Genomic DNA, 27,786 nt, shown 5'->3' on the forward strand with positions numbered 1-27,786 from the left:
CTATACCTATCTATCTATCTATCTATCTATCATCGTATTTATCTATCTCATATCTCTGATATTGGCTTATCCTAGATGGCCTAGGCTTAGAATAATAATCAATGTATGATTTGAGCAGGTCTGGCCCCGGGGACCGCTATCAATCATATAAAAATAATCTTTAAAAATGAGGATGATGTAAAATGTAAAGAAAGCAGGATTGCAATTATTTTTAAGTCCCTTGTAGCCATATTTTATTCATAGAACAGAGAAGAAGCTGAATGTTGGAAATGTTTCCATTTCATTTGAAAAAATTCTTCAATTTAGTAATTGATGGCAACAAGACATCTAAAAAACAGCGGGGAGAGAGTTAATAAAATGCTAGACTAGTAAATGGTCCTAATAAAAAACAGCTGTAGAGTCAATTTTCAACTAAGTCACATGACTGTGTATAAAAGGGCATGTTAGAGAGGCAGAGTCTCTCAGAAGCAAAGATGGTCAGAAGTCACCAATCTGTGAACAACGGAGTCTAAAATTTTTGAAACATTTCAGAAAAAATATTCCTCAACCTAAAAGTGCAAAACTTTGAATATCCCACCATCTACAGCATATGATATCTTCAAAGAAATCCATGTGCACAAGAGACAAGGTTGACGGTCCATATTGGATACTTGTGATCTGCAGGCTTGCAGGTGGCACTGCATTAAATACAGATATTCAGTCATACAAATCACTGCATGGGCTCAGGGATACTTGCAGAATTCATTGTCTGTGATCATGGCTCACTGATCAATCCACAAATGCAAGATAATATTCTATCATGCAAAGAAAAAGCCAAATATCAACACAATTCAGAAACACTGCCATCTTCTCTGGGACAAAGCTGATTAAAAAATGTACTGAGGCAAAATGGAAGACTGTTCTGTGGTCAGATGATTCAAAATGGGAAATTCATTATGGAAATCATGAACGACGTGTCCTGCAAACTCAAGAGGAGAGTGACCATCCAGCTTGTTATTGAGGAGAGGGGCAATCCAGCTTGTTAATAAGGGGAGGGACTATGCAGCTTGTTATCGAGGAGAGGGACCATCCAGCTTGCTATCGAGGAGAGGGACCATCCAGCTTGTTGTCGAATAGCAGGACCATCCATCTTATTATCGAAGTGTGAGACTATCCAGCTTGTTATTGAGGAGAGGGACTATCCAGCTTGTTGTTGATGAGCAGTACCATCCATCTTGTTATCAAAGTGTGAGACTATCCAGTTTGTTATTGAGGAGAGGGACCATCCAGCTTGTTGTCGAAGAGGGGGACCATCCATCTTGTTATCAAAGTGTGAGACAATCCAGGTTGTTATTGAGGAGAGGGACAATCCAGCTTGTTATTGAGGAGAGGGGCAATCCAGCTTGTTTATAAGGGGAGGGACTATCCAGCTTGTTATCGAGGAGAGTGACCATCCAGCTTGCTATCGAAGAGAGGGACCATCCAGCTTGTTGTCGAAGAGCGGGACCATCCATCTTGTTATCGAAGTGTTAGACTATCCAGCTTGTTATTGAGGAGAGGGACTATCCAGCTTGTTATCGAAGAGAGGGGCCATTCAGCTTACCGAAGAGCAGGACCATCCAGCTTGTTATCAAGGACAGGGACCATCCAGCTTGCTATCGAGGACAGGGACCATCCAGCTTGTTATCAGCAGCTTGTTCACAGTTCCCGCATCTCTGATGGAATTGAGTTTCATTCCTGCCTATGACATGGGCAACTTAAACATGAAAGGTGCTATCAATGATGAGTATTTTATAGAGGTGTTAGAACATATGCTCCCATCCAGACAATGTCTGTTTCAGGGAAGACCTTGTATAATTTAGCGAGACATTGATAAACCACATACCGCATCCATCGTAGCAGCAAGGATCCGCAGAAGAAGAGTTCAGGCGATGAACCGGCCGCCTGCAGTTCAGAACTTTCACTAATAGACAATATTTGGCGCATAATGAAATACAAAATTTGGCAAAGACCCCAGATTGTGGAGCAGCGAGAATCGGAAATTGGACAACAATGGCACAAAACTCTTCTTCCAAAACTCCATCAACTGTGTCCTCACTTCCCGGTCGTTTACAAACTGTGGTAAAAAGAAGAGGAGACTCTACATAACGGTAGACATGGCTCTGTCCCAATTTTTGTGAGATGTGTTACTGCCATCGATTTCTAAAATAAGTTATTTTTTCGCACAAAATGAAACATGTCCAACGCTCAACTTCAGATCTGTTGTGTGTTCTGCAGTGAATAAAATATGTATGTAAGAGATTTACAAATCATTATATTCTTGTTTTCTTTACTTTTTGGGGGAAATTGAGGGTTTTATATTGTATCCCGGACAACCCCTTTAAGAAAAATAAATCAGCCCTGCCATATGTGTAGTCACCAAGTAACTGAGACAGAAACAAATCAGCGTAGTAATGGCAGGAGCCGCATAGAATACATAATACCAGTATTAATAGTACGGAGACTATTAAGAACCCATAACAGATACATGAAATATTTAGAAAAGTTCCGTTATAGAATGAGAAAAATAATTCCGGTTCTTAGAAGATGGTTCAGGCAATTTATTCTAAATGCAATTATTTCTGCAGTGATCATCTGGGGCAGAAAATCTTAGGTGACATTGTCCTATTTTCTCCTCCTCACGCCACTTCAGCTAATCTTCCATGTATATGACAATTTTCGCCTCTTTTTTTTTCATCTATTTCAAAAATAGAGACTCAAGGCGGCCATAGAGCTCATCACACCAAATGCCGAAGATGGAACCCGCTCAGCAGGACATCGCACAAAGAATGTGACTGCTGCAGGAAAAAAACTAAAAAAACTCACATGGACTGATAATAATAGACTGCAAGAGCCCAGGAACAAAGCACAGACCCCGCACAGCAGAGCACAAAGTCCCTATGGGACCCTTCCACCCTTCACATGCCGCCATATGCTGTCTCTACGAGGCACTGTATCCACCAATGCAATGTTCTTGGAGAGAATACTTTCATAATATTATGTAGCAATCAGTGGAGAGTGCCATGATTCTTTTCTCAAAGATTTAAAACATTTGGAAGCATCAAACATCAAGTGAATATCCACTTTCTAACGCCAGATCAGTTTTAATTAAAAAATAAATAAATAAATCAAGTGCTGAATCATTTCACGACAAATCTTTACAGATGTTGAAGCCCAGTTTTTATTACATCAATTTCACAAATTTATTGAATAGGTATAGATCTAAATGGTAAAACTTGTTTGCTTTTAGCTACCACTAGGGGGAGCTAGAGAGGTTACCGAATACTGATTTTATTGAATCCAATGTATACTCGGCATGCTTTGTGCTCTCATGCTCCCTCTAGTGGTGGCTTTGAGAAAAGCAGATCAAGTCAATATAAAGCTATAGGAAGATTTTTAGTAACAGAAATGTAGACATATTTGGAGAAAAAAATTGTATATATATTAATTTTAATATTTTTTTTTACATTACAAAGAACATGGAATGAAATATTTTATTGAAGCATGGAGAAGTAAATGAAAATGCACGATTAGATATGTTTTATTGACTATTACCAAACCTAAGGATGTGTCCACAGTTACCTTTAATTTTACTAGGGATTCCAATGAAAATAAAATTCAGTATGTTATTGTGTTGCAACCACAGCCAATGGATGGCGCAAAACCCCGGTAGCCGGAACACCGAGGGAGTAAGGACCTCTATGCCTTATTTCTGAGACCAGCAGGACAGCTAATCGCAGGTTACCTGTCCGCACCTACACCCAGGAGGCACGGTGACACCTACAGAGCCAGGTTATCTAAGCGATCCTATAAACAGGCTCAAATCACCAGTCATATGGGTATTGTCCTATCCTATATGGGGGACAGATGGAACACCATATCTGTGAGACCCTTATGTGAAGCCATAGGCAGTAAGGGACTACACCACCGCAGCGCAAAGGAAGGCTACTGATTTCCACCTGGATAAGGGGACTCTGGACTTGGCTCCAAACCGTCCGGACTCTGCCTGCCCTGTGCTCTGGTGCCCTGGACTGTGGATGCTGAAGTCTTCAGTAAAGATAAAGAGACTGCAAACCTGTGTCCTCATTCTTTACTGCGCCTCTCACCATCCACCATCTACACACCGGGAGCCCTGGGGACATACTTCACCTGTGGGAAGTTACACCATCTAGCTGCCATAACATCACCCCAGAGGACCCCTTAAAGCAGCGTCGGTCTCCACTGACCGAATACCACAGGTGGTGTCACGAACATAAACTTTATCCCTTTAAAGACCTTTCCCTTTTACATGGACGTCCCAGGGCCACGGACCGGGTCAGCCACTGTGACATCCGCCAGTGAACATTGGACCCAATACCGAGTACCCCACGGCCCTGGGGTGGGGGAGGGGGCGATCCAGTAGCACTGAATGTCAGTGCCTCAGGGTAAAGCAAATATTTGCACCCCCCTAACCTGTAGACTGCTTGCACTCCCCGAGTCCCTTCCATCAGTTCAGTATTAAACCCTTAACCACTCACTACCTGTGCTGTATTTTTAGAAAATACCACTGTCATTATAGTTTGCCCTTTGACCCTTTAGTTCATTTCAACTTTTTTTTAAAAAAATCCAACATAAAATTAAACAAACTTAAAAACGTATACCGTACTTTATTTTCTTCAACTACATTTTTGTATTTATTACTTTAGCCCTAAACCTAAACCTAACCATAGCACTATCCCTAACCCTAGCCCAAAACGTAATCCTAGATAGGGCTGGAAAAATGATGCAAATATGTAAAATATATTATAATGATTTTTTTTTTAACACAGGACCCTTAATTTTACATGTATCTGTCTCCCCTATCACGGAATTACAACGGATATATATGAAAGGAGGGGCAATATGGGAGTCCATAGTGCAGCCTTTGTGATCTCATTTGCTGCCTATGCAGAGCACAGCAGATCAAAGTAAATGAGTTTGTCATCTGCTGTTGTGTCCTGCATTGGCAGAGATCAACGTGACAAAGTCCACTTCATTATGCTAAGAGCTTTCTTAGCCCATTACAAAGTCGTCTTTGCAGCACTTTGTATGAAGATCCTGCAGCACAGACTGAAATGTCAAAGCAATCACTGGCTGTTTTACCTATCTACATTATCAGCCGTCGGGTGAGCAGGTACTGCCCCCGCCGGATAGTTCAGGAAAATCTGCGGTCAAAATTTTGTGCCACCATAAAATTTGGCTCCCGGGACAAACCCCAACTCTGACCCCCATTACGCTCCACCACTGTATGCGACTAAACGGAATATGTACTTCCATGCTTATATACAGTTTTATACAAAAAGGAAGTAGAATGCAAGTTTGTATGAAAATCTGATTTTTTTTGGTAGTTGTGCAGACTTTTTGTTCTGTGTCTCTCACCTGTTCATCTGTTCCTGCATCAGATCTAACCTGTGCTCCACTTCTCCGTACGTCAGGTCATTGTCGCCATTGCTCACTCCCCAGGCTAAGCTGTTCGGTGCGGCTTCGTTGGTTACACTCTGGGGTATCCTGGCACTTTCTCTCTCCCAGCATTTTGGGCTTGCTATATCTATCACAAAAGAAAATACGCATTATTATCTCTGTCTTGGATAGATCATGCTGGGGGTTATAGTTCCCAACTGTGATGAATATGTCTTCTAGAGCACTTTTCAATATTTTTTAACATAGGCATATACTAAAACACTAATATAACATCAGTACCCATTTAATGTCTAGCTCTGCTCCCTGCTCCTTGTCACTGTTCCAAATAAACTTTTTTATATGTAAATGAGTAATAACACTATATCTGTCCATTATATTACCTACATCTTTCAGTTTTCCACTGTGCAGGCTTTGTCTCTATTTTTCAATTGTCTCTAAGCTAGTATGCAGAAACATGCTGCTATGATATCTCCCATATACAGAACACAAAGACATACGGTATATGATTCCTACTCTCCTCTCTCCTACACTTACCAGAAAGCTGGAGTAGGATCTCGCTGTGTCTCTCTGCCTCTTTTTCTTCTCCCATATCCTCCCCTTCAATAGGCATTAAAGCCTATTGAGAAGAAGATAAAGAGGCAGAGAGACACAGATAGATCCTGCTGCAGCTTTCTGGTAAGTGTAGGAGAGAGGAGACAGCTGTAATCTGACACCTCAGTGAGCTGGCATTCATTTTAGCTAGTTTTTAGAGTAAATGATGCATTCAAATGGGGGGTGGAAATTAAAAAGTGGCTCTTAAGTGGAGGAAGAAGCCTATTTCTATGATAACATATACTACAAAGTTGATTTTATTCACTTGTACTACTGATTTATGCAAAGTTTGTCTAAAGGACAGTGACCATTTAACTATTTGTGGACCGCCCATAGAATTAAAACATTCAGGAGGTCTGCATATTATTCTAAAATAGCGTTCTACAATGTCATTGCAGAGTAAACTGCTTGCATAATATTGTGCAGCTGCAGGAGCTAAAAGCGGTCCATCAGACACAGCCGGACTCCCCAAAGAAAAGGCAGAGGTGGTTTATTACCATGTCTGCCTTCCAGATTGCTGTATATATAGTGATGGACACACACTGTGTATCCAGTATAGGAAGTGCTAAAAGCACTTTCTCCTCCAGACACAGTGATGTGGTTGGCAGATGCTTGGAGGCGGCAGGAGCTGAAGGAGTTAATAGATCCAGATCAGATCTGTTGCACAGCCAAGAGGCTGAATTAACGTAGAATCTGGGTGTAATATACCAGCCTCAGTTACAGGGAACATATGATATAAAAACGTATTTAAATGTTGAAGTGCTCCCCAATGGTCTTTTATGACCTTACGGGGGCATAATGTGTGACAAAAATACAAATAAATAAAACAGGGCAAAAACAACAACAAACAAAACAAAAACGGAATCGTTATTAATAGCCCCAGCCCTGTGAAATACAAAAATGTATCAGATAAATAGATAAAAATAATGATTGCGGAAAGGGGAACAAAAATTGATCATGTATTTTGGTGGTCATCTGCGGTCATCATTTTTTTTAAGGAAATGGGAAAAAAAAGAACATAAAAATTAGATACCACGTCTCACGAAAAAAAAGATTAAACCATTATTTGAATATTGGATCGAGAATAAAATTTTAGAACTCTCAAAATCGCATGTACAAAGAAGAGAAAAATGAAAAATGTGCCTGGTCAGAAATAGGAAAAATGCACTGGTCTTCTACTGGTTAAATTGGAAAGTTTCTTGGCCAGGCAGTAATTCAACCAACGTATGGCCGGTTTACCATACGGTTATGCTCCAGTTAGCACTTGTGCATGGATATTTCCAGTGTACACACATATATTATCAGCTCGTTCCTGTGTCCCAATTCCCTCCGCTGGTATCTGGAGCAGACTGGATACATGCAGGAGGTGATTTCTTAGATGGCATCATAAATCTACAGACGGCAATATTTAAACAAAAAGCCGACGGCTGCGTACATCATGTAACTCCCAGCCGGCTCTGCCATACGGCAAGGTCCCCAACTGGGTGTCCCACTAATGGAAAGAGCCGTCCATTCCAACCTGTCTGGGGGTAAGGTTACAGCTTTGTTTCTTGGCTGTCACCATTATTTCAGATCAGACCATTAGATTCTTTGTTTGAGCCTAAAGACCCTGAAAGAATCAAATCAAGTCCGAGTAATATTCGTACACAGTCGTCTGCAGAAGGTGGGCACCAGGCTACCCATCAGGGAACTTATTTGGCTGGATAAGTAAGAGAAGATCTAAGATGCTCCGAAAGGCTGTTAAAGTACATGTCCTCAATGTTCTTAGCACTGACAGAAGCATTACTTAGAGGATATTTATTATAGGATCTCTCACGCTTCAGTAAGTTAATAGAAACAAGATTATACTACTTCTTTTGGCTTACAGCTATAAGATGAAGACTATGGCAGCCCTAGTAAAATGCTGTAAATAGATGTGACATTGGGAATAGGTGGGGGTAATGGTGAAAATATGCAAGTGAAATGTGTCTGTGCTGCAAACTCTGCAGAAGAGTTGTGGCTGGAAGAAGAAGTCTTCATGGCGGTCTGGGCTAGGTGGAAAACACTGAACAATTAAACAACTCCAATAAGGAAAGGACACCGCCGTGTAAGTCACTGTAGATATAGTTTTTATTTAGTAACTGGATTGTTAGACGTCCTTCATTTTGATGCGTCTCCGTACTTATACTTTGGGTTGGGGGCCCATTCAGATTCGCCTTGACCCACCTACGCTGAACCTCTACTTTTGTCTCAGGTTCTTGACAGTAAATGGGTTAAAGTTGAATATTGTATTATATATTACAATCATACCAAGAAAGCGTTGCGGTAGTGCAATATTGATGTGGAATATGATCTATCTTACGCCATTTACATCTATTGTATGACATATCTTCTTTTCCAGGAATTGCTTGATGAAACAAGTAGGAGGACGCTCTCCTTGTCTAGGATCTATATGTCTAGACTTGATAAGAATAATTATGTTTTCATCGGTTATTATGTGATTCCCCGAGCATGTTATTATTAAGTCACGGGGGACACATTTTACCAATAAGAGAAGGTTTTCTCTTTGAGCTTAGAAGCTTCTCAAGGAACAAAACAATTATAAATCTGATAAAAACTTCAGACTAGCTGTAATTAGATTCTTCTTCCATTCGATAACATTAGACTAGAAGCAAACAATTTGCTAAGAGGCAACGACCAAAAATAAATCCTCATCGTATTCCAATGGAAGTCGCCTAGGTTAAGCTTTATTGGGTTATTTGCCTATTTTCAGGTCTTGGATTTATGTCTTTTGGGTCCATCTGTAGCTTTTTTAAATCAGGAAGCAAAGGAAATAAAAAAAACATAAATAAAACATTCGGCATATTCAGAAAAGGACAGATTTGGATCATGTACAGACTTGGTGAAAATGCAGACTTTTTTTTTTTTGCAGACTTTCTAAAATTAGCACAGACTAAAATCTGCAGCGGGTTGCCTTGGTAAGAGTTGCTATGGCTGCAGGGACACAAAGCTTCATCCTAAATAAGTCTATGGAAAGAAATCTTTCAGTTGGAAAAGTCGTTTGTGACAAGTTTGGAAAAAGAAGCTTTTCGGGAGTGTGAGAAAGAGAACGAGAAAGAAAGCCCCGCTCTCCAAAACTTGTCCCATGCCATGGAAATCTCGCCAATCACTAATGACTAACACAACGCTATAAAGCGGGTGAAGACAAGGTTATTTATCGTGTGGACTTTATCTTTAAGGATTACGTGATGGATCAGATAAGTGATAAACACCAATTCTTAGATCATAGTCCTGTGAACTGGATGTTTCCTCTCTTTGAGCAGCGTCTGGAATTTTTCAACTGAAGTTTGCAATATATTCTCGCGTCGGTAGAAATCGGGGTCAAATTTGTGTTTTTGCACCTTTAGTATTAGGCCGTTAAGCTTCTTCATTGACTCCTCAAGGAGTTTCTCTTCCTGTGAGCAATATTTGCATAAACCTGACTGGTGGTGCGGGGTGAAGGTCGAAGTGCAATTTCCCTTTTTTATTATTGCATGTTACACTGGTAATAGGTGCATTTTTTAATAGTCTTTATAAAAAATAAAAATTAAATTTTAAGCGAATATAAGGGGGTTTTAAGGGAATCATACGTAGAGGCCTTAGAATTACACTTCAACCTTCACCCCGCACCATAAGCCCCCAATTACTTGCAGCCTGGACCAGGGAGTTAATTGAATCATCGATTGGGTTTATGCAAATTTTGCTCACAGAGGAACAGAAACTCCTTGAGGAGTCAAGGAAGAAACTTGAAAGCCTTATAGAAATGGCGGAAAAACACAAATTTGACCCCGATTTCAACCAACCTGAGAATATATTGGAACCTTCGGTTGAAAAATTCCAGACGCTACTCAAAGAGAGGAATCCTATCCAGTTCCCTTGAGATTTAAGTGAATTTAAAGAAAATAAAACATATATTAGATCACAGTTGCCCAGAGCTTTCCAGAAACACTCCTCCCCTCTTGGAAACACCCCTCACCTGCCCCATCCTCTTTTGACTTTTGAAGGTGGTTTACAAAAATCGCACCCCAATCGGCCTAAGAGTCACAGGAAATTTGTGATTGTTAGCAACTATGCTATAAAATCAAAGGGCGATCCAAGTAGAAGACTACAAACTGCTGTTTAACAGAGAATTCTGGGATTACACATTATGGCACACGCATAAATAGGTCATCAATGAATGATTACAGGGGTCCAAATAATGGTCACAATTACGTTATTGATCCAAGCTGTGGTGCAGTCCCATTTATGGCCATGTAACTGTACCAGGGACAAACATTTCAGGCTAAGGCTTCTTTCACACTAGCGTCGGAATCTCCCCATCGCAATGTGTTGGGGAGATATTCCGACGCTAGCGTTTGCTGCATTTCACAATGGGTACAGCGGATGCATTTTTCCGGCGCATCCGCTGCCCCATTGTAAGGTGCGGGGAGGTGGGGGCGGAGTTCCGGCCGCGCATGCGCGGTCGGAAAAAGCGGTCCGTCAGGAGAAAAAACGTTACATGTAGCGTTTTTTGCTCCCGACGGTCCGCAAAAGCACGACGCATCCGTCGCTCGACGGATGCGACGTGTGGCAATCCGTCGCAAATGCGTCGTCAATCCAAGTCTATGGGGAAAAAACGCATCCTGCAAGCACTTTTGCAGGATGCGTTTTTTCTGCAAAATGACGCATTGTGACGGATTGCAGAAAACGCTAGTGTGAAAGTAGCCTTAGTTGTCATATCCAGTAATCAACCATTAGAAACTGATCCAGTAGTAATCCGTTAAAAAAAGTTGAGCTGATCCACTTTTTTTGAACATCGAAGTCTATGGAAAAGGGATTTGTTGTCCACAGATTTCAATGGTAAGAAAATGGACCCATCAGTGATCAGTTTTTCAAAAAGGAACTAAAAAGTTGTGTCTCCAGAACATTTTTGCTAACGAATTGCTGCTGGATTCCTTTCTAATGGATCGTTACTGGACATGTGAACATAGACTAACTTGTATTATTTTCAAAAGGTAGAATGGAAAAAAAGCAAATCTATCGGTTGTGAGACACACCCTGTTATGAAGCTTTCCAGGAACAAACAATGATGACTTATTCTTTTGAATAGATTATTTTGTGACTTGTAGAAGTCTGATCTCTGGGACTTGAACGACCGACAGAATAGAGAGGTTCCTTAGGCTAAGTTCACATGTCCAGTATCGTACGTTAGAACTAATTCAGCAGTATTCCGTTAGCAAAAAAGCTGTGCAGGCAACTTTTTTGTACACCTAAAAAAATATTTCTACTGTATCCACTTTTTACATTACAGTCTATGGAAAACGGAAAAGTAGACTGATGATATGACCTACACCCTAAATCCTATACTTTAGAGAGCAAATGAATAGAGGCAGCAAAAAGAGCAGGGTAAAATAAGAAGATAGGAACAGGGGCAAAGAAACCCATAGGGGCAGACTATACAGCTACACAAGTGCCCTATAGCAAAAGCAGGTCATGCCAGAGATAAATTAAGGCCACCAAGATTAACTTGGCTCGAAATTACTGATGAATTCTGACCCATTGGATGAAAGGTTGACTTGGAAATTATAAGTAAAAGCTACAAAAAATTGCCTCATTCCTTGGCCAGGAACACAACTGCCGGACGCGAGAACAGAATATAATAAGGACATATGGGACATGTGGTCTGAGGTCTCTACCAAACATTCTGCCATCTACCCCAAAAACGTGGAGAAGTGGCCATGCTTGTGTTTGAAATATATGGAAGTCATAGGTTACAATTCGTCCATTACTCCCAAAGACTTCATCACATGCCTGCAATGTGTTTGTGATCATTTCAGGTGGGGGTCAGGTCCCAGATTTTGGTCATTATACTTTCCACATACTATATACGGTAATCATCAGTTATATATGTACAGTGGATAAAAAAGTCTACACACTCCTGTTAAACTGTCAATGGATTTTTACACATTATGGGCGATATTAAAGGTGAAACAAGTCCTAAAATGATTCTTCTTGGTATGATTTTTTTTTTTTTAACTTAACAAAAACCTGGAATTTTAATAGGGGCGTGCAAAACCTTTCTTACCTCGGTAAGACAGACTTCTTTTTGCTAGGGTTATCTTTTCAGAAGGACAAACAGGTTCTTCAAACTGAGGCGCAGAAGACTTTGGGAAAGTAGAGTTAAAGCCACCGAGTTCTGAAAATAAAGGCTTCTGCTCATTAATGGAAGAAACTTGCGAAGATGAGCCACTTCTACTTTTATCTGCATTTCTCTTGTTATACGAGTAATTTTTGAAATTATCCATGGAATTGTCGGAATATTCTTGGCTGTTGTCTTTACTTCCCTCTACAGAATCAAAGGAGAACACATAAACCGTGAATACATCAAGGTTAAGTTTTCAATCATTCTGCAGCAGGCCCAAGTGCCTTAAGACTTGTCCTACACACACACGGTGCACACCAGTCACCATTTTCGACACCATAGTCAGACTTTTTAATTTAAAACAAGCTTTTCCTGCTCTAGTCTGCAGGTGGCGGAGAGTTTATTTGAAGGGGTACCATTCGCCCCTCTTACTACAATTTTGGCACAATGAGACAGCATCGGCAGCGGCCTTCCATATACAAGTTAATCATTTGCATTTATAAAACTTTTTTTATCATTCACATTTGGAGTCATTTTCTACTTTTATTCTGTATGATTAAGGCCAGGATCTGTTCCAAACATGACTAAGACGACTTATTTTTTTCCTGATATTTTTATCATCTAACAAAATAAAATTTTGCACAAACCGGCGATGAAATTCGTCTTTAGCCGAGCACCATATGTTATATCATTTCAACAATCTGCAATCATATAAATAGTGAAACAGAAGAAAAGACACAGGATGGGGTGCAATGTGTTTGTCATTACATAGAGCTGATCGCCTCCATGCCACGCCGCATTGATGCAGCAATTGATGCAAAAGGAGCCCCGACCAAGTATTGAGGGCATTTACTGAACATACATTTCAGGAGGCCAACATTTCGGATTTAAAAAATAATTTTTTAAGCTGGTGTTACCAAGTATTCTAATTTACTGAGATAATGACTTTTGGGTCATATGTATTAGGCTGATATAAATAATAAATAATAAGAATACACTCCAATTATCATTGGTAGGCAGTGAGGAACTATTTTAATTTTAGAGTGTATAGCATTGGTTTTCTAAATATTAATAAAACTGAAGTTTTATTTACAAGGTGCTGAAAGATTGTTAAATTGTTGTTAATTATGTTTTGTCTACTGATTAGCACACATGGAGCGTCATTATGATGCATTGAACGTGGGACATGTCAAGCCCATTAGTCTACTGGAATGCTGCTAAGTAGGAGGAGGTTTGCAGGGCTCTAGTTTGGCAGGCATAGAAAAACAAGATAACTGCTGAACCAGGGTCCTGCAAACCTTTTTTTTCTATTCTAGTATGAATACATTTAGTCTATGCTTCTTTTAATACATGACAATATGTTAGTAGCTTTAGAAGCAGCTTATTGACATTGCATGCTGTGAGCTACAAGGGCACCCAGATCCTTCTCGATAAGTGACTCTCCTAGTTTGACGCCTTCTACAACATAAGGTGCCCGCAGGTTATTTGTGCCCTGATACTTTACATTTCTTCACATTAACTCTCATCTGCCAAGCGGGTGCACAAACATTTATTTTGTCCATGTCAGCCTGTAACTTATGAACATCCTCCATAGACAGCTCTATACTGCATAGCTTTGTATCCTCTGTAAGAACAGAAACAACACTATTAATCCCATCGTCTATATCAGTGTTTCCCAAACTCCAGTCCTCACATACCCCACGGCCCCTGTCTTCAGGATTTCCACAGTGTTGCACAAGTGAGAGAATTCCTGATGCCTTGATAATACTTCCATCATCTGCGCAACACTAATGAAATCCTGAAAACATGACCCGTGGGGGCCATGAGGACTAGAGTTTGGGAAACACTGGTCTATATCATTAACAAATAAGCTGAATAATAGCAGACCCAGCATTGAACCCTAGGATACACCACTTATAACTGGTGACCATCAGAACAGGAGCCATTCACCACAACTCTCTGGTGCAGTCGTTCAGGCAGTTTTTCGATTCAATTACAAACTGCCACAAGGATACTGAGACAAAGTGGGGTCTGACAATTGTAGCATCTGGTTACACGAACTCCTGCACTTATTAGAACTGCTTCACCATCGTATTAAACAGTGCAGGTTTCATCGCTGTCATGGCAAGGGTTAATCAGTTTAGTTGATATCCTGGAGCTCTCCATGCTGAATTGTCTCAGCTGTTCTGTGTTGGCCGGTCCCCTCTGGTACATATGCCCTCCACTGGCTCTTGGAAGTTGCCAGTGATATTTCTACTTACTGGTTTGGTGGTGAAGGAGAAAGTTCAGTAGTTGGAGGTGGAGGTTAGAGAGTTTTTCTGATTGGTGAGTGTATTTTGTATAATTGTAGTTTTCTTTTATCCTTGTTTGTTTTCCCTTGTCTGTCTGATTAGTGTTTTCCTATATACTTCAACCCCTCACCTCCCTGTGTAGGGAGGGATAAGATAAGGTATAAGTAGGGAACATAGATAGGTATGAGAACCTGGCGTTTCCACCTTCAGGAGTAATACAGGGGGGACAGGGATAGACTAGGGCGCCCCTGCTGGACTTGTCTTTGAAAGAGCTACATGCGCATATACCTAGTTTAGAGTGTGAAATCCAGCTGACACATTCCCTTTAACATCACCCCGTGTATGTACAGTATCTATTACTTGAATTACAGCAGCTCTAATCTGGAGGTCTCCACTGATGCAGAAATTTGATTTCCCATTGCCTGACCTACATTATTACCCAAATTGCTCACAAAGGGAATGATTTAAATATTAAATATGTACTAGGGAATTATTTTAAGAACACAGAGGCTGCAAATATCTGGATCAGTTTAGAACCAGAACCACCAGAACCACAAGCAACTAAAGCAGCTGCTGGCTCATCCTGATAATATGGGTGAATGTACACTACAATTATGTCCTGCTGATGATTACTGGCAGGTTTCTCATTCTTGTTCCTTCTTAATATACCTTCTTGGCTTTTACCAGCGGACTTAAACCCCTGCAGGCTACGCCACCTGAAATCTAAGTTTCAACATTAGATTTGGCAGAGAAAGGTCAGCAAAAAGAGACCATCGAGCTGCTAATTAAACAATTTTCTCAGCACCTCTGTCAAAAATGAAAAACGAGGATAAGAAGTGACATAACGTGCAGGAATCCTGGTTGTAGGCACCTGTGGACACATCTCACCTGTCAGAGGAGTGGTGCGCTGTAAGCAGGATGGTAATAGATAACCAAATGTGGCAAAAATGTGGACAGCGCTATAACAGATTTGCGTTTACTGCACTTTTCTCAGCCTTTTCGGATCTTCAGCTTCTAAACCAAACATTCCCTAACAAGGAGCAGCACGGTAGAACATGTACATTTTGTTAACTTTTGATTAGTTTTGGGATGTGTTTTTTTATTTTTTGGATTCAACGCTCCAAATCCTCTATTTAAACACAGTTTGTGCCTAATTTCTGGCATAAAACTGTTTGAGCATTTTAAACAACTTGTATGTGCAGAAATAAATGTATATAACTTTTGGCATTTACTTATTAACCCCTTCAAGTCGCGGCCCTTTTTCATTTTTGCGTTTTCGTTTTTCACTTCCCTCCTTCCCTGAGCCATAACTTTTTTATTTTTCCGTCAATATTGTCATGTGAGGGCTTATTTTTTGCGGGACAAGTTGTACTTTTGAACGACATCATTGGTTTTACCATGTATTTTACTAGAAAACGGGAAAAAAATTCCAAGTGCGGTGAAATTGCAAAAAAAGTGCAATCCCACACTTGTTTTTTGTTTGGCTTTTTTGCTAGGTTCACTAAATGCTAAAACTAACCTGCCATTATGATTCTCTAGGTCATTATGAGTTCATAGACACCTAACATGACTAGGTTATTTTTATCTAAGTGGTGAAAAAAAATTCCAAACTTTGCTAAAAGAAAAAAAAAAAAAGTGCCATTTTCCGATACCCGTAACGTCTCCATTTTTCGTGATCTGGGGTCGGGTGAGGGCTTATTTTTTGCGTGCCGAGCTGATGTTTTTAATGATACCATTTTTGCGCAGATACGTTCTTTTGATCGCCCGTTATTGCATTTTAATGCAATGTCGCGGCGACCAAAAAAACGTAATTCTAGCGTTTCGGATTTTTTTCTCGCTACGCCGTTTAGCGATCAGGTTAATGCTTTTTTTTAATTGATAGATTGGATGATTCTGAACACGGCGATACCAAATATGTGTATGTTTGATTTTTTTTTAATTGTTTTATTTAGGATGGGGCGAAAGGGGGGTGATTTAAACTTTTATATTTTTTATATTTTTTTCATATTTTTAAAAACATTTTTTTTTTACGTGTGCCATGCTTCAATAGCCTCCATGGGAGGCTAGAAGCTGGCATAGCCTGATCGGCTGCTATGTAGCAGAAATGCAGGTGTGCTGTGAGCGCCGACCACAGGGGGGCGCTCACAGCAGGCCTGCATCAGTAAACATAGAGGTCTCAAGGACCTCTATGGTTACCTTCCTGATGCATCGCCGACCCCCGATCATGTGACGGGGGTCGGCGATGACGTCATATCCGGCCGCCCGGCCGGATGCGGTAGTTAAATGCCGCTGTCTGTGTTTGACAGCGGCATTTAACAGGTTAATAGCGGCGGGTGAATAGCGATTTCACCCGCCGCTATTGCGCGCACATGTCAGCTGTACAAAACAGCTGACATGTCGCGACTTTGATGTGGGCTCACCGCCGGAGCCCACATCAAAGGGGGATTCACGGCATGCGCAGTACTAGTACGGCGCATGTCGTGAAGGGGTTAAGTCCGGTCATTTATGAGAACTTCTGGTATGAAAAGTTGAGTACATTTCTTAATTAGGCCTCTTAATGAATTTAGCACATCTTACTGAGGCGGACCCCTCATCAGCATTACTGTGCAAAACTCCAGTTTTGATGAACCTGGGTAATAAAGTTAAAGTGACCATGCTGCCCGATCCACGGGGACTATGCATGAGGCCATGGTGGCACGATTCCAAGCATATGTGTTTAAGCCTCCGGTGTTTCAGAGAAATACATACTTTAATAGCTACTGGGAACCGAAACAGGACAGGAGACCAGTCGGCCAGGTGGTCCTTGGCGGCTTCTCCCCGCCTGTTGATCTGGATTGATAGGGCCCGCCTATATGTGCACGTAGGAAGATGTCATGATCCCAATGGCAGGGGATCACAAAAGGACAAGCACAAAAACAAAACAAGCTCTAGGGTGATGGAACCTGAGCTGACCGCGATCCTGAACCTAAACACACAACTAGCAGTAGCCGGGGAACGTGCCTACGATGATTCCTAGACGTCTCACGCCAGCCGAAGGATTAACTTCCCCTATTAGAAGAAACACAGACCTCACTTGCCTCCAGAGCAACACCCCACAGAAATAGCAGCCCCCCACATGTAATAACGGTGAAATGAAAGGAAAGCACATACGTAGTTATGAAAATAGAATCAGCAAAAATGAGGCCCGCTAAAGCTAGATAGCAGAGGATACAAAAGTGAACTGCGCGGTCAGCGAAAAACCCTTCAAAAAAACCATCCTGAAATTACTTGAACTCATGTGCCAACTCATGGAACATGAGGAGTAATTTCAGCCCACTAGAGCAACCAGCAGCAAGGAATCACATATCTGCAAGCTGGACTAAGACAAAAATTAAGCAAAACGTGGAACAGGAAAATCAAAACTTAGCTTGTCCTGAAGATAACAGACGCAGGGAGCAGAGGTAAAAAGACACGCTGATTACATTGATAGCTGGCGAGGAAATGACAAAAAAGCCAGGTTAAATAGGAAACTCCCATAACCTGATGGAACAGGTGGACACCAGAGACCGCAGAGAACACAAGTCACCCAGTACCATCAGTAACCACCAGAGGGAGCCCAAAAACAGAACTCACAACAGGAAGAGACCTGTCAATACAGGGCAGCAGGCTAAGAGAAGCCAGCGGTGACCCATCTATTCTAAAAATGCAGCTTAGTCCCCAGCAGCTATTAAACTATGGTTTTCTCTTAAATCTTGAGGCATTTCAAAGTGAAATATACAGTATATGGCTGGAATCCTGCAGCCCATGTGAAATACATTCTGCCTGTGGATCGGGCAGCATGTATCAGCTGTCAGGGTCACTTTAAATAATAAAATTCTGATGAAATCTTAATGCTGAGATCTCATCTCCCGAGATCTTGGTGCCAAGATCTCCATCTGCACATGCGCCGCCCCCGGCAGCCATTTTCCCGGAGTCCACCGCATAGTAAATCATGTGAGTGCGGGGATCTGGGCTTTCACAAAATGTCAGCAGAGCCCCCCGAACCACCGAACACCAACAGCGGCGCACATCCGAACACCCCCTCATCCCAGCCTGTGGCGTGCATCAACGCTCCACTCTTGCCTCCTTCAGCAGCGACCCTGGGACTCTGCTCCACAATGGCCAGTAAGGTATATCAGCATTATAAGATGCACCCCCATTTCCCCCAAAAAAAGTTTGGGGAAAAAAAGTGTGTCTTATAATCCGAAAAAAACAGCTGTGAATTTGGCTGTCAGGATACTTATGAAGCTGAAATCTCATCCGGGCCAGACCTTTCTGATAAGGGAATACTAAACCCTGTGCCACTTCTCCTCAGGAAATCCCAGCCCATCAATATAAATCCAGAGCTGGATAATAACTGGATTGAATAACGTATATATAGGACTAGAATACAGACATAAATCTGGACTGAGTGTAAATGAATAACTACAGTAAATACAATTACCTTCATCTGATTTTCCTTTAAAAGATAATTTCCTTCTTCGGAGTTTGCAGGTCTCTCGGTCATAGTTAGCATCTGCTTGTGATCTTAGGAGTGCAGCCTGGGTAATGAAACATACATGATAATAACCCAGAGACACAAAAAGCTTATCTAAGAAAATCGTGTTATGGTAGCAATAAAGCGATTTTACATATGGCGTATTACACCGCTAACTGTAGCATAATGCAGCTGGTCAACACATCTTACTCAGGCCATCGAGAGCACTCAATCAGTATGGCAGTAATTCAGGCCGATGTATGGTGTATGGGTTGTACTTGCTATTATTAAAAGGGTTGTCTAGTAATTAGTTTGCCTCATAAATGTAAAATTGCTGGTGGTCTGGCGGCTGAGACCACAAACAATCCAAAGAATGAGGGTTCCAAACATCTCTGCGAGACAAGAGTGATAGTGAGTATGTGCGACCACTGCTCCTACAGACAGTGGTCGTACATGCTCACTACTGCTTTATTCACACAGGAAATTTTAAGAACCCATTTTCATGATAATTGGGAATCCCAAGGGTCAGAACCCTAGCAATCATTATTCATGTGTGTACAGTGGCTCAGTGGTTAGCACTGCAGCCTTGCAGCGCTGGGGTCCTGGGTTCAAATCCCACCAAGGACAACATCTGCAAGGAGTTTGTATGTTCTCTCCGTGATTGCGTGGGTTTCCTCCGGGTCCTCTGGTTTCCTCTCACACTCCAAAGACATACTTATAGGGAATCTAGGTTGTGAGCCCAAATAGTGACAGTGATGATAATGTCTGTAAAGTGCTGCGGAATAAGATAGCGTTATATAAGCAAAAGCATAATAATGATGATATGTATTCTTTATTGAATCATTTTTTTAAGGAAATTAAACTATCTGAAATAAGAATATTTCTTGCAAATTTTATAAATTGAAATATTTTGGAAAACTAATGAGCTAGATAACCCCCTTTCACATGCCCTAATAGAGTATATGGGTGTAATGGGGGTAGGTTCTACACTCTCAACCCTGGAGGTGTCCTTTTACATAGGAAGAAGTTGTCCAAACGAAAAAAAATTGTTTAATAAATTATCCTCACTAGACTTGACTTTGCACATGCTCATGGAATCCACATATATTGTCAAATTTTTGCCTCTATGATGAAATTAGTTGCATGGATGGCAGCATATGTGGTTAGCACATGGTGGCCAAAAAGAAACTACTGGGTTTAAAGGGTTATTCAGGATTAAAGAGGTTGGCCATTGTATCTTTATTTTGTGGGGAGACATGATTTCCTCACATAATGCATAAACCTCCTGTCAAAAAAATAGCCACTGATAGAGGAGCATGTGACCAGATCTGTCCATCAGCCTCCTCCAAATCAACAAAATATCTCTCCAATGTGCAGTTTTTCATTTGGAGGAGGCTGTTAGACAGGCCTGGTCTCCATCAGAAGTCATTTTTTTGACAAGAGATTTGTGCAGCATGTGAGCCAACTGCTTTAACACAGGAATCTGCTTCTTCTGTTGGACAATGTCATAAAACCTCCAACTGTGTAGCTTAGGTCAAGGCTTAGAAGGATAATCTATGCTAAGTTAATCAAAGGTATGACATCACCATTGAAAATATACAAACAGTACAAACCTTTGAGCTTTCATCTCTTAAATTGAAAGTCAACTCTAGGTTTGTGAGAAATTGATCAGAAAATTCTGGATACATATCCAAAACTTCCAACAGGTCATCTCTTTGGATTTTGTGCAAATCGCAGTACGTCAGAGCCCGCACGTCAGCATTTGATTTCCCAGGTTTGGCGTAAAGGTGAACCATCTCTCCAAAAATATCATTCTTGCCTAAAGGGAGAGAAACAAGTCTTTTAAAATACAGTCGAATAAAACACTATTTAGAGTGGGACCGCAAGTATAAAAGCTATTCATTCTGTGTCAGTCATGAAACAGAAGAATATAAATCAAAATTCTTTAACGCAATGCAGAATGTCTAACATAAAACACTAGATTGCAGAAATATAACACTAAACTATTGGATCAACCACCAGGGTGAACATACATCAGCAAGCATGTTCACCAAGTCACCTAGTGAGAACTACAAAAATGTTCAATAAAAACATTAATACAAAGAAAACCCTAATATGAAACACCCCCTAGACCACCAGGAGGTTCTACTAAATCACTGGAGCAATATTAATGCTAACTTGGTCGCATAGGTAGCCACAATGGCCCCAATTCATCAAGAGATCTGGCTTAAAACAATTTGGCAATTTGCTAAATTTTTGTGCAACTTGAGGTTGCGCAAAAAATCTTGTCATTTTTGAAGTTTCGCTTAGCCCCACCAAATGACCGAAGCTAGAGGCAGAATGTCACAGATTGTCTGATTGATGCAACGCCGGTCTTGATGAATAAGGACCTATGTCTGAAATTTCATCATTGAACAAAGCGTAGACAATAAACCATCGGCTCTTAAGATTTGGATGCTCTATAGCTCTCTGTTCCCCTAGTTCGATTTTCCTACTTTGATGGATATATTTTGGAAGACAACCAACTCTGAATTTTGCAAATGGACAATTCCGTATGGCTATCTTCATCTATTTTAATTTTGCAAAAAAGGAGAAAAGAAGTCTATAAATTATATCAAGAAGAGATAAGTTTTTTTTTAAATCAGGGACCATCCGTAAACATATAATGGTACATCTGATTGTCTTACATCTGACCATGACATCTGAATATCTACTAATGATCATCATTTTAGTGCATGTTCAGAAAAGCTAGGAGGTCTTACCTAAAATTGCCACCACTATATCATCTTTGAGAATCTCAATAGAGCCCCTCGATAAAAAATACAATGCTGTGAGAACATCTCCTGAGTGTACGAGAGTATCTCCGGGGGGCGCATGCGTGGTTTTAAATTTCATGGCTAAGGCTCGTAGACATCCTTTGCTCGCTCCTGTGAATGCCTTACAGTTCTGTAGCAACGTTTGATTGAGATGCAGACAAATGTCTGCTTGTAGACAATCTGGAAATCCCTTGAGTACCTGAAAATACACAAAATGTAAAACAGCAATAACTTCATGGTTTATAAATACATTCTTCTGGATGCAACTAATGACAGGACACCTGGGGATAAGACAGGTGACTTTTAATTGGTAAACTACTATATTATTCATACAGAATTGGATACAAATCTACAAATTGTCACTATTTATACAAATTATGCAATACACAATTTTTGTGTGACAGCTGGCATTGCTTATGTCACATAAATAAATATTTTTCTTGGGATTACTACAGTCACCTTTTCTTATGCATCCACTATGGGCCAGATTCATCATTTGCAAACTGTTGAAGTCACTTTTCTTATTTTGCCTCTTGGCAATTTCTATAGTTTTTTGTGCCAAATTGATAAAAAAAAATAGACCACGTAGTTCATGAGTATAAAAAATACTCTACAATTTTGTCTTTTGACTTTTTAGCTCAAAAAGTTGTACGTATGGCTAAAGTGCAAAATTTGCACTAAAATACCTGGTATACAGTAAATCAATCCAGGGGGGAACTGAAGCACAATTGTACAAAAAAACACTATGGATCTGGTTCAACAAGACTGGCGATTTTCTCACCAATCTTGATGATGGGGTGTGGTGGAGTCAGATGCTCTCGAGTCACGAAGAGGCAGAAGCCTAAATCTGAAGAATCTGATGAGTGGGGCGTGCCACGTCAAAAATCTCATTCCAGTCAGTGACGGGTGAGATTATAGCATAGGGAACGTCACACCTCATCATTAATGGCAGGAGTTGTGGCACCATCCCTCTGCTTCGCCATTTTGGCAGAGCTGGGAGGAACTGGTGTTAAAACGTCAAAAGTCACAACATTTTGATGCACCTTGAATTTGCGACAAAGTTTTGAGACTTTTCAAAGCTTTAACTTCATTTTTTAGGTATAACAGCTCGATAAATTGGACCTTATGACCTTTTTAAAAAGTTGCAATTGATGAATTATTTGAACTCATCGGGAAACCCCAAATTCTGTCCACAATGGTAAACATAACATAAAACAGGCGAACACATATAAAATGCTTTAAAAAAGGCACAAACAATTAGGCGGAAGTGAAAACCATGCAAAAACTAGCCAAAAAAACTAAATTCAATAATAAATAAATTACTGCATATTTTAGAAATATATTAGGTTCATTGGTTGCTCATATATAGTGGACAGATTTCTTCACGCAATACAAGGCGTTTTTCTATCTAGGAACAAGTTAAGTTGAAGGCTGCATATCCTCAATTACCATAGTTGCCCAGAGCCTAAGTTCTGCTAATATCTTGTCAACTGCACACATAACATTAAGGTACCGTCACATTAAGCCACGCTGCAGTGATATAGACAACGATGCCGATCGCTGCAGCGTCGCTGTTTAGTCGTTGTGTGGTCGCTGGAGAGCTGTCACACAGACAGCTCTCCAGCGACCAATGATGCCGAAGTCCCCGGGTAACCAGGGTAAACATCGGGTTACTAAGAGCAGGGCCGCGCTTAGTAACCCGGATGTTTACCCCGGTTACCATTGTAAATGTAAAAAAAAAAACACTACATACTTACATTCCGGTGTCTGTCGCGTCCCCCGGCGTCAGCTTCCCTGCACTGTGTAAGCGCCGGCCGTAAAGCAGAGCGGTGACGTCACCGCTGTGCTCTGCTTTACGGCTGGACGGCGCTGACACAGTGCAGGGAAGCTGACGCCGGGGGACGCGACAGACACCGGAATGTAAGTATGTAGTGTTTTTTTTTTTTTACATTTACAATGGTAACCAGGGTAAATATCGGGTTACTAAGCACGGCCCTGCGCTTAGTAACCCGATGTTTACCCTGGTTACAAGTGAACACATCGCTGGATCGGCGTCACACACGCCGATTCAGCGATGTCAGCGGGTGATCCAGCGATGAAATAAAGTTCTGGCCTTCTAGCTCCAACCAGCGATGTCACAGCAGGATCCTCATCGCTGCTGCGTGTCACACACAACGAGATCGCTATCTAGGACGCTGCAACGTCACGGATCGCTATCGTTATCGTTCTATAGTTGCTCAGTGTGAAGGTACCTTTAGATACACACTCTACCATTTTTTCTTGTCAGATGTTTGTAATGTCAAGTACAATTAGGATGCTGGGTTGCAACTTAGATTTTGACCTTGCTTTTCCACACTTGGCATCTGTGACTAAATTGCACAAATCAGTACAACCCTTACCTTTCCAATAATTTTGTTAAGTAGTAGGACTCAATTTGGGAAGATATGAATATTCATGTGAAATGTTAGACCACTGCAGGCTGCAACTCACATCAAAACCAATGGATGGTCACATACAGCACAACCATCTCCCAACAGAGTACCACAAAATCATATTTTTTTTTAAAAGCTAGCCATTTCACACCAGACATCTTTAGAAATGTTGAAGGAAGAGGAAAGGTAAAGAAAACACCTCTGTCTTGAGAATTACAGTACTTTTTTTCTTGCTTAGTTAAGAGTTTTTGCTTTACTGCTTTGGAAACATTACATAAAAAAAATCTTTACATGAAGTTTAGTTTTCAAACAGCTACTAACCAGAGCAATCAAACAAAGAAACCTAATAGATAAAGGTTAAAGCAAACTTTTCAGATATAACAACGCTATTGACCTACAGATTGCTACATATCTGTCTCGACCTGGCAAGGCTCTGCCTCCTTCTCCTATGGCGGCTGCTCTCAGCTGTGCTCCACATCGGGTTTTACAAGTGGCCTGCATGACATCATCTCCCTGCCCCTTTGGACACACCCGGGTCTGAACGTTAAACCAGAACTGTATCTTACAGACTTGTGTTTGAATTCTGACTTTATCCAAGTCCTCACTTTCTGTTGTGTCCTCTAACTTCTGTGAACTCTTTATCATTCCAGCAGGATAACTCATCTCTTGTTGTCTGCCTCTTGTACTATTATTGAAGTTTATTTTCAATACCTTCACCTGCTGCTGTTTAATCCCACCACTACCTGCTGTGAAAATCCTGAACTCTCAGGCTATGTGCTCACAATCAGGACAAAGTAGCGTTTTGGACGCAGAGTATTTTCGCTGAATCCAAAACGCTGCTTTCTAATCACGCAGGGAAATCCACATGTGTTCATTGAACCATGCAAATTTACGGCATGTAATGAATGGCTATGGGTGACACAACCCGGTGGAGATTAGTGTCTCTGCTACAAATAATTGAGATGCCGTGGTTCATAAACCTGCACTGCAGGTGAGTTTACGCAACATCAAATAGAACCACAGTGGGCATGGGATTTCTAGAAATCCCATCCACTGTGCTTGTAACCTAGAATGCAGTGATTTGGACTGCACGGTTAAGCTAATACAGATCATGGGCACATACTCTTATTGGAGACTGTTCACATTACCTACACTCGTGTGCCTGCGTCAGACCTGCCGTTTTACAACTTTTGTCCTTCTGCCCCATGACTTCCAGAATGTCCTGCATTGCCAGTTTGCCTGCTGTTTGCCTTAACAGTTTTCTGAGTCCTCTTCATTCCCGTGTTTGACAGACTGCTGTACAGTCGCCCGGGGTCCATGTGTCCACCCTAACGTGCGGCTTCATGGATCCACCTGCAGGTTAATAGCTTTATGAAGGTGCCTGACCACAGTACTTAAAGTGAGGCACCTGGGAGAAAATGAACTTTATTTCTCCCAGGAGCAGCCGGCTTTCAGTGATGCAGGCGTGCTTGGAGCAATTACAGTCGCCGTTCGCAGGACTGTAAATACACTCCAGTACATTGACTGATAGCCAGGTCAGCAATGCATCAGTATGGGGCCATGCTTATAACCGTCATTTTCAGTGCTGTGAGTGGTGACTGCAATTGTTCCAGCCACGCCTCCATGACTGAAATCCGGCAGCTCATGGGAGAAATAAAGTTAATTTTCTACCAGGTGCCACACTCTCAGTACAGCAGTGGGGCACCTTCTTAACACTATTAACCTGCATATTAACCCTATATCTGCTTGTTAATAGCATTATCAGACCTGACGTGTCCTCTCATTTCTAGACTTCTAAAAAGTTATGCAGAATGATGACCCTACCAAACAACAGATTATACTCAAGCTTCCTTGAGTGTTTTAAGCAAGAAATGGTGAACAGGCAGCGGTTAATTGAAGCGAAACCTACAATTATAGCGTTTCTCCGGCATTAGACTTTTAAAGGACCATATAATGAAGGCGGCTAAACAATAACTCAGCCCACGCTGGATAAGAAAACTTAATTAAACTTTTACAAAGCATTCATCTTCGTGAACTTTACAAAATGCATTTTCATATTTCATGAAGTTGCTTTTTAGGCATTATGAGCCACTAAGAAACTATATATATATCCAAATGATAAATAAAACATATTTTACTTCTACTGGTTCAGTGCCAGCTGTTTACATAACCCAACGGAAAGCGGCCTTCACATCTAAAGGAAGTGTTCAAGTTAGAAAAACTAAGAACAAAATGCACCAAGCTAAGTCAATGCTGACGATGGATGCACATAGAGCCAACAAAGAGCCTATATTATGCAGTTATCGTGCTCCTAATCTTATTTTGACACAAACACATAGGGCCATTTATGTTGAAACTAAATGGTTTGTGCACTTTACACAATTATGTTAATAAATGTTTATTATCGAAATACAGTTACAAATAAAATTATTCAACCCCTATTACAAATTAGGTTTATTAGCAAAATTTACAAAGTTTCTAACATTCTGTTCTTTGCAAGAAACCAAGAACTTAAATATTTATTTTATGCACTTATTTAACGCCACAAATTCCATGGTAGTTTACCAACAACATTGTAATACTCCTTTATTTTTGCAGCTGTAAATATATGCCTTTGATCATGGTTCCAGCAAATATTTGCTTACACTGACTTATAGAAGCCCTCCTCCTCCCATCAATTTTTTTATCCTCTTAATATATTGCAGTCATCATATTATACAGCACTGTGTACTTACAATTGCTCGTTTTTCCTTTCTACCCAGTTAATTCTTCTTTTTCCTCTGCTCTATGTAGAAACAGGAAGTTTTTTTTTCGCTGCATAAATCATTCCCCTTTTCAACTCCTGACCCAGCTGCTCCCTGCTCCCCCTGTCAGGGACTTTTGCAGTGACCCGTGCGTCATACAAGGAAAATTTACCCCCTATCTCTACATAGAGCTTAGAAGGATTCAGCTAGTCAGTTTTATAATCATGTGATGTCACAGACCTAATAGAAAAGAGAAGAATTAGCTGGGTAGAAAGGCAAAATGAGCAATTGTAAGTACACAGTGCTGTATAATTTGATTGCAGTATACTAAGAGGATACAAACTTTGATGGGAGAGTTTCTTTAACATGTCTAGATATTTCCCCTCTGATATAAAACAAACTCCATCAATTTGATCATTTCTAAAGATACTTTATTGCAAGCATGTATCATATAGCCTGACATAGGGAAGCGTACTGACTGCTTGGAAATGCCAACAAATTCAGACTAACATTCATCACTGAGCATTATAAGCTAATTGGAATCAGTCATGTATCAGTTGCAACAAGTAGATCAGGAGCACATTCCCTCCTGTCCACTTACAAAGACAAGGTAATTGCACACTTTCATCATTTCATGGCCTTATGTTCTTCTAGATCTTCCCCTACTTGTTCTATCACAGGACAGTTCAACATCCTATCCCCTCTTCAAGAAGATGATGACTCTGACTCTGTAAGTCTAGAAGATATTGATATTTGGCTGCTGCATTCAGACGATTTAAAATGCCCATACACCTTAGAAAGCTGTTAGAAAAACACTTTCA

General features: G+C 40.8%; 1 protein-coding gene across 3 annotated transcripts in view; it reads right to left on the reverse strand.

Moving 5' to 3' along the window:
• Positions 1–27,786, reverse strand: part of KCNH7 (potassium voltage-gated channel subfamily H member 7) — a 406,313-nt gene that overhangs the window by 6,436 nt on the left and 372,091 nt on the right. For 2 of the 3 annotated variants that reach the window (XM_069733056.1, XM_069733057.1), the window contains 5 exons: positions 21,736–21,979; positions 20,587–20,792; positions 18,941–19,037; positions 12,131–12,391; positions 5,416–5,584 (listed from right to left, as the gene is read on the reverse strand). In XM_069733056.1, coding sequence (XP_069589157.1) covers positions 5,416–5,584; positions 12,131–12,391; positions 18,941–19,037; positions 20,587–20,792; positions 21,736–21,979 — 977 coding nt within the window. Of the gene's footprint in view, positions 1–5,415; positions 5,585–12,130; positions 12,392–18,940; positions 19,038–20,586; positions 20,793–21,735; positions 21,989–27,786 lie in introns of all 3 variants that reach the window. The other variant, XM_069733055.1, reaches the window with a different exon arrangement.

This window comes from Ranitomeya imitator, chromosome 7 (genome assembly GCF_032444005.1).
Source record: "Ranitomeya imitator isolate aRanImi1 chromosome 7, aRanImi1.pri, whole genome shotgun sequence".
Taxonomy (NCBI): domain Eukaryota; kingdom Metazoa; phylum Chordata; class Amphibia; order Anura; family Dendrobatidae; genus Ranitomeya; species Ranitomeya imitator.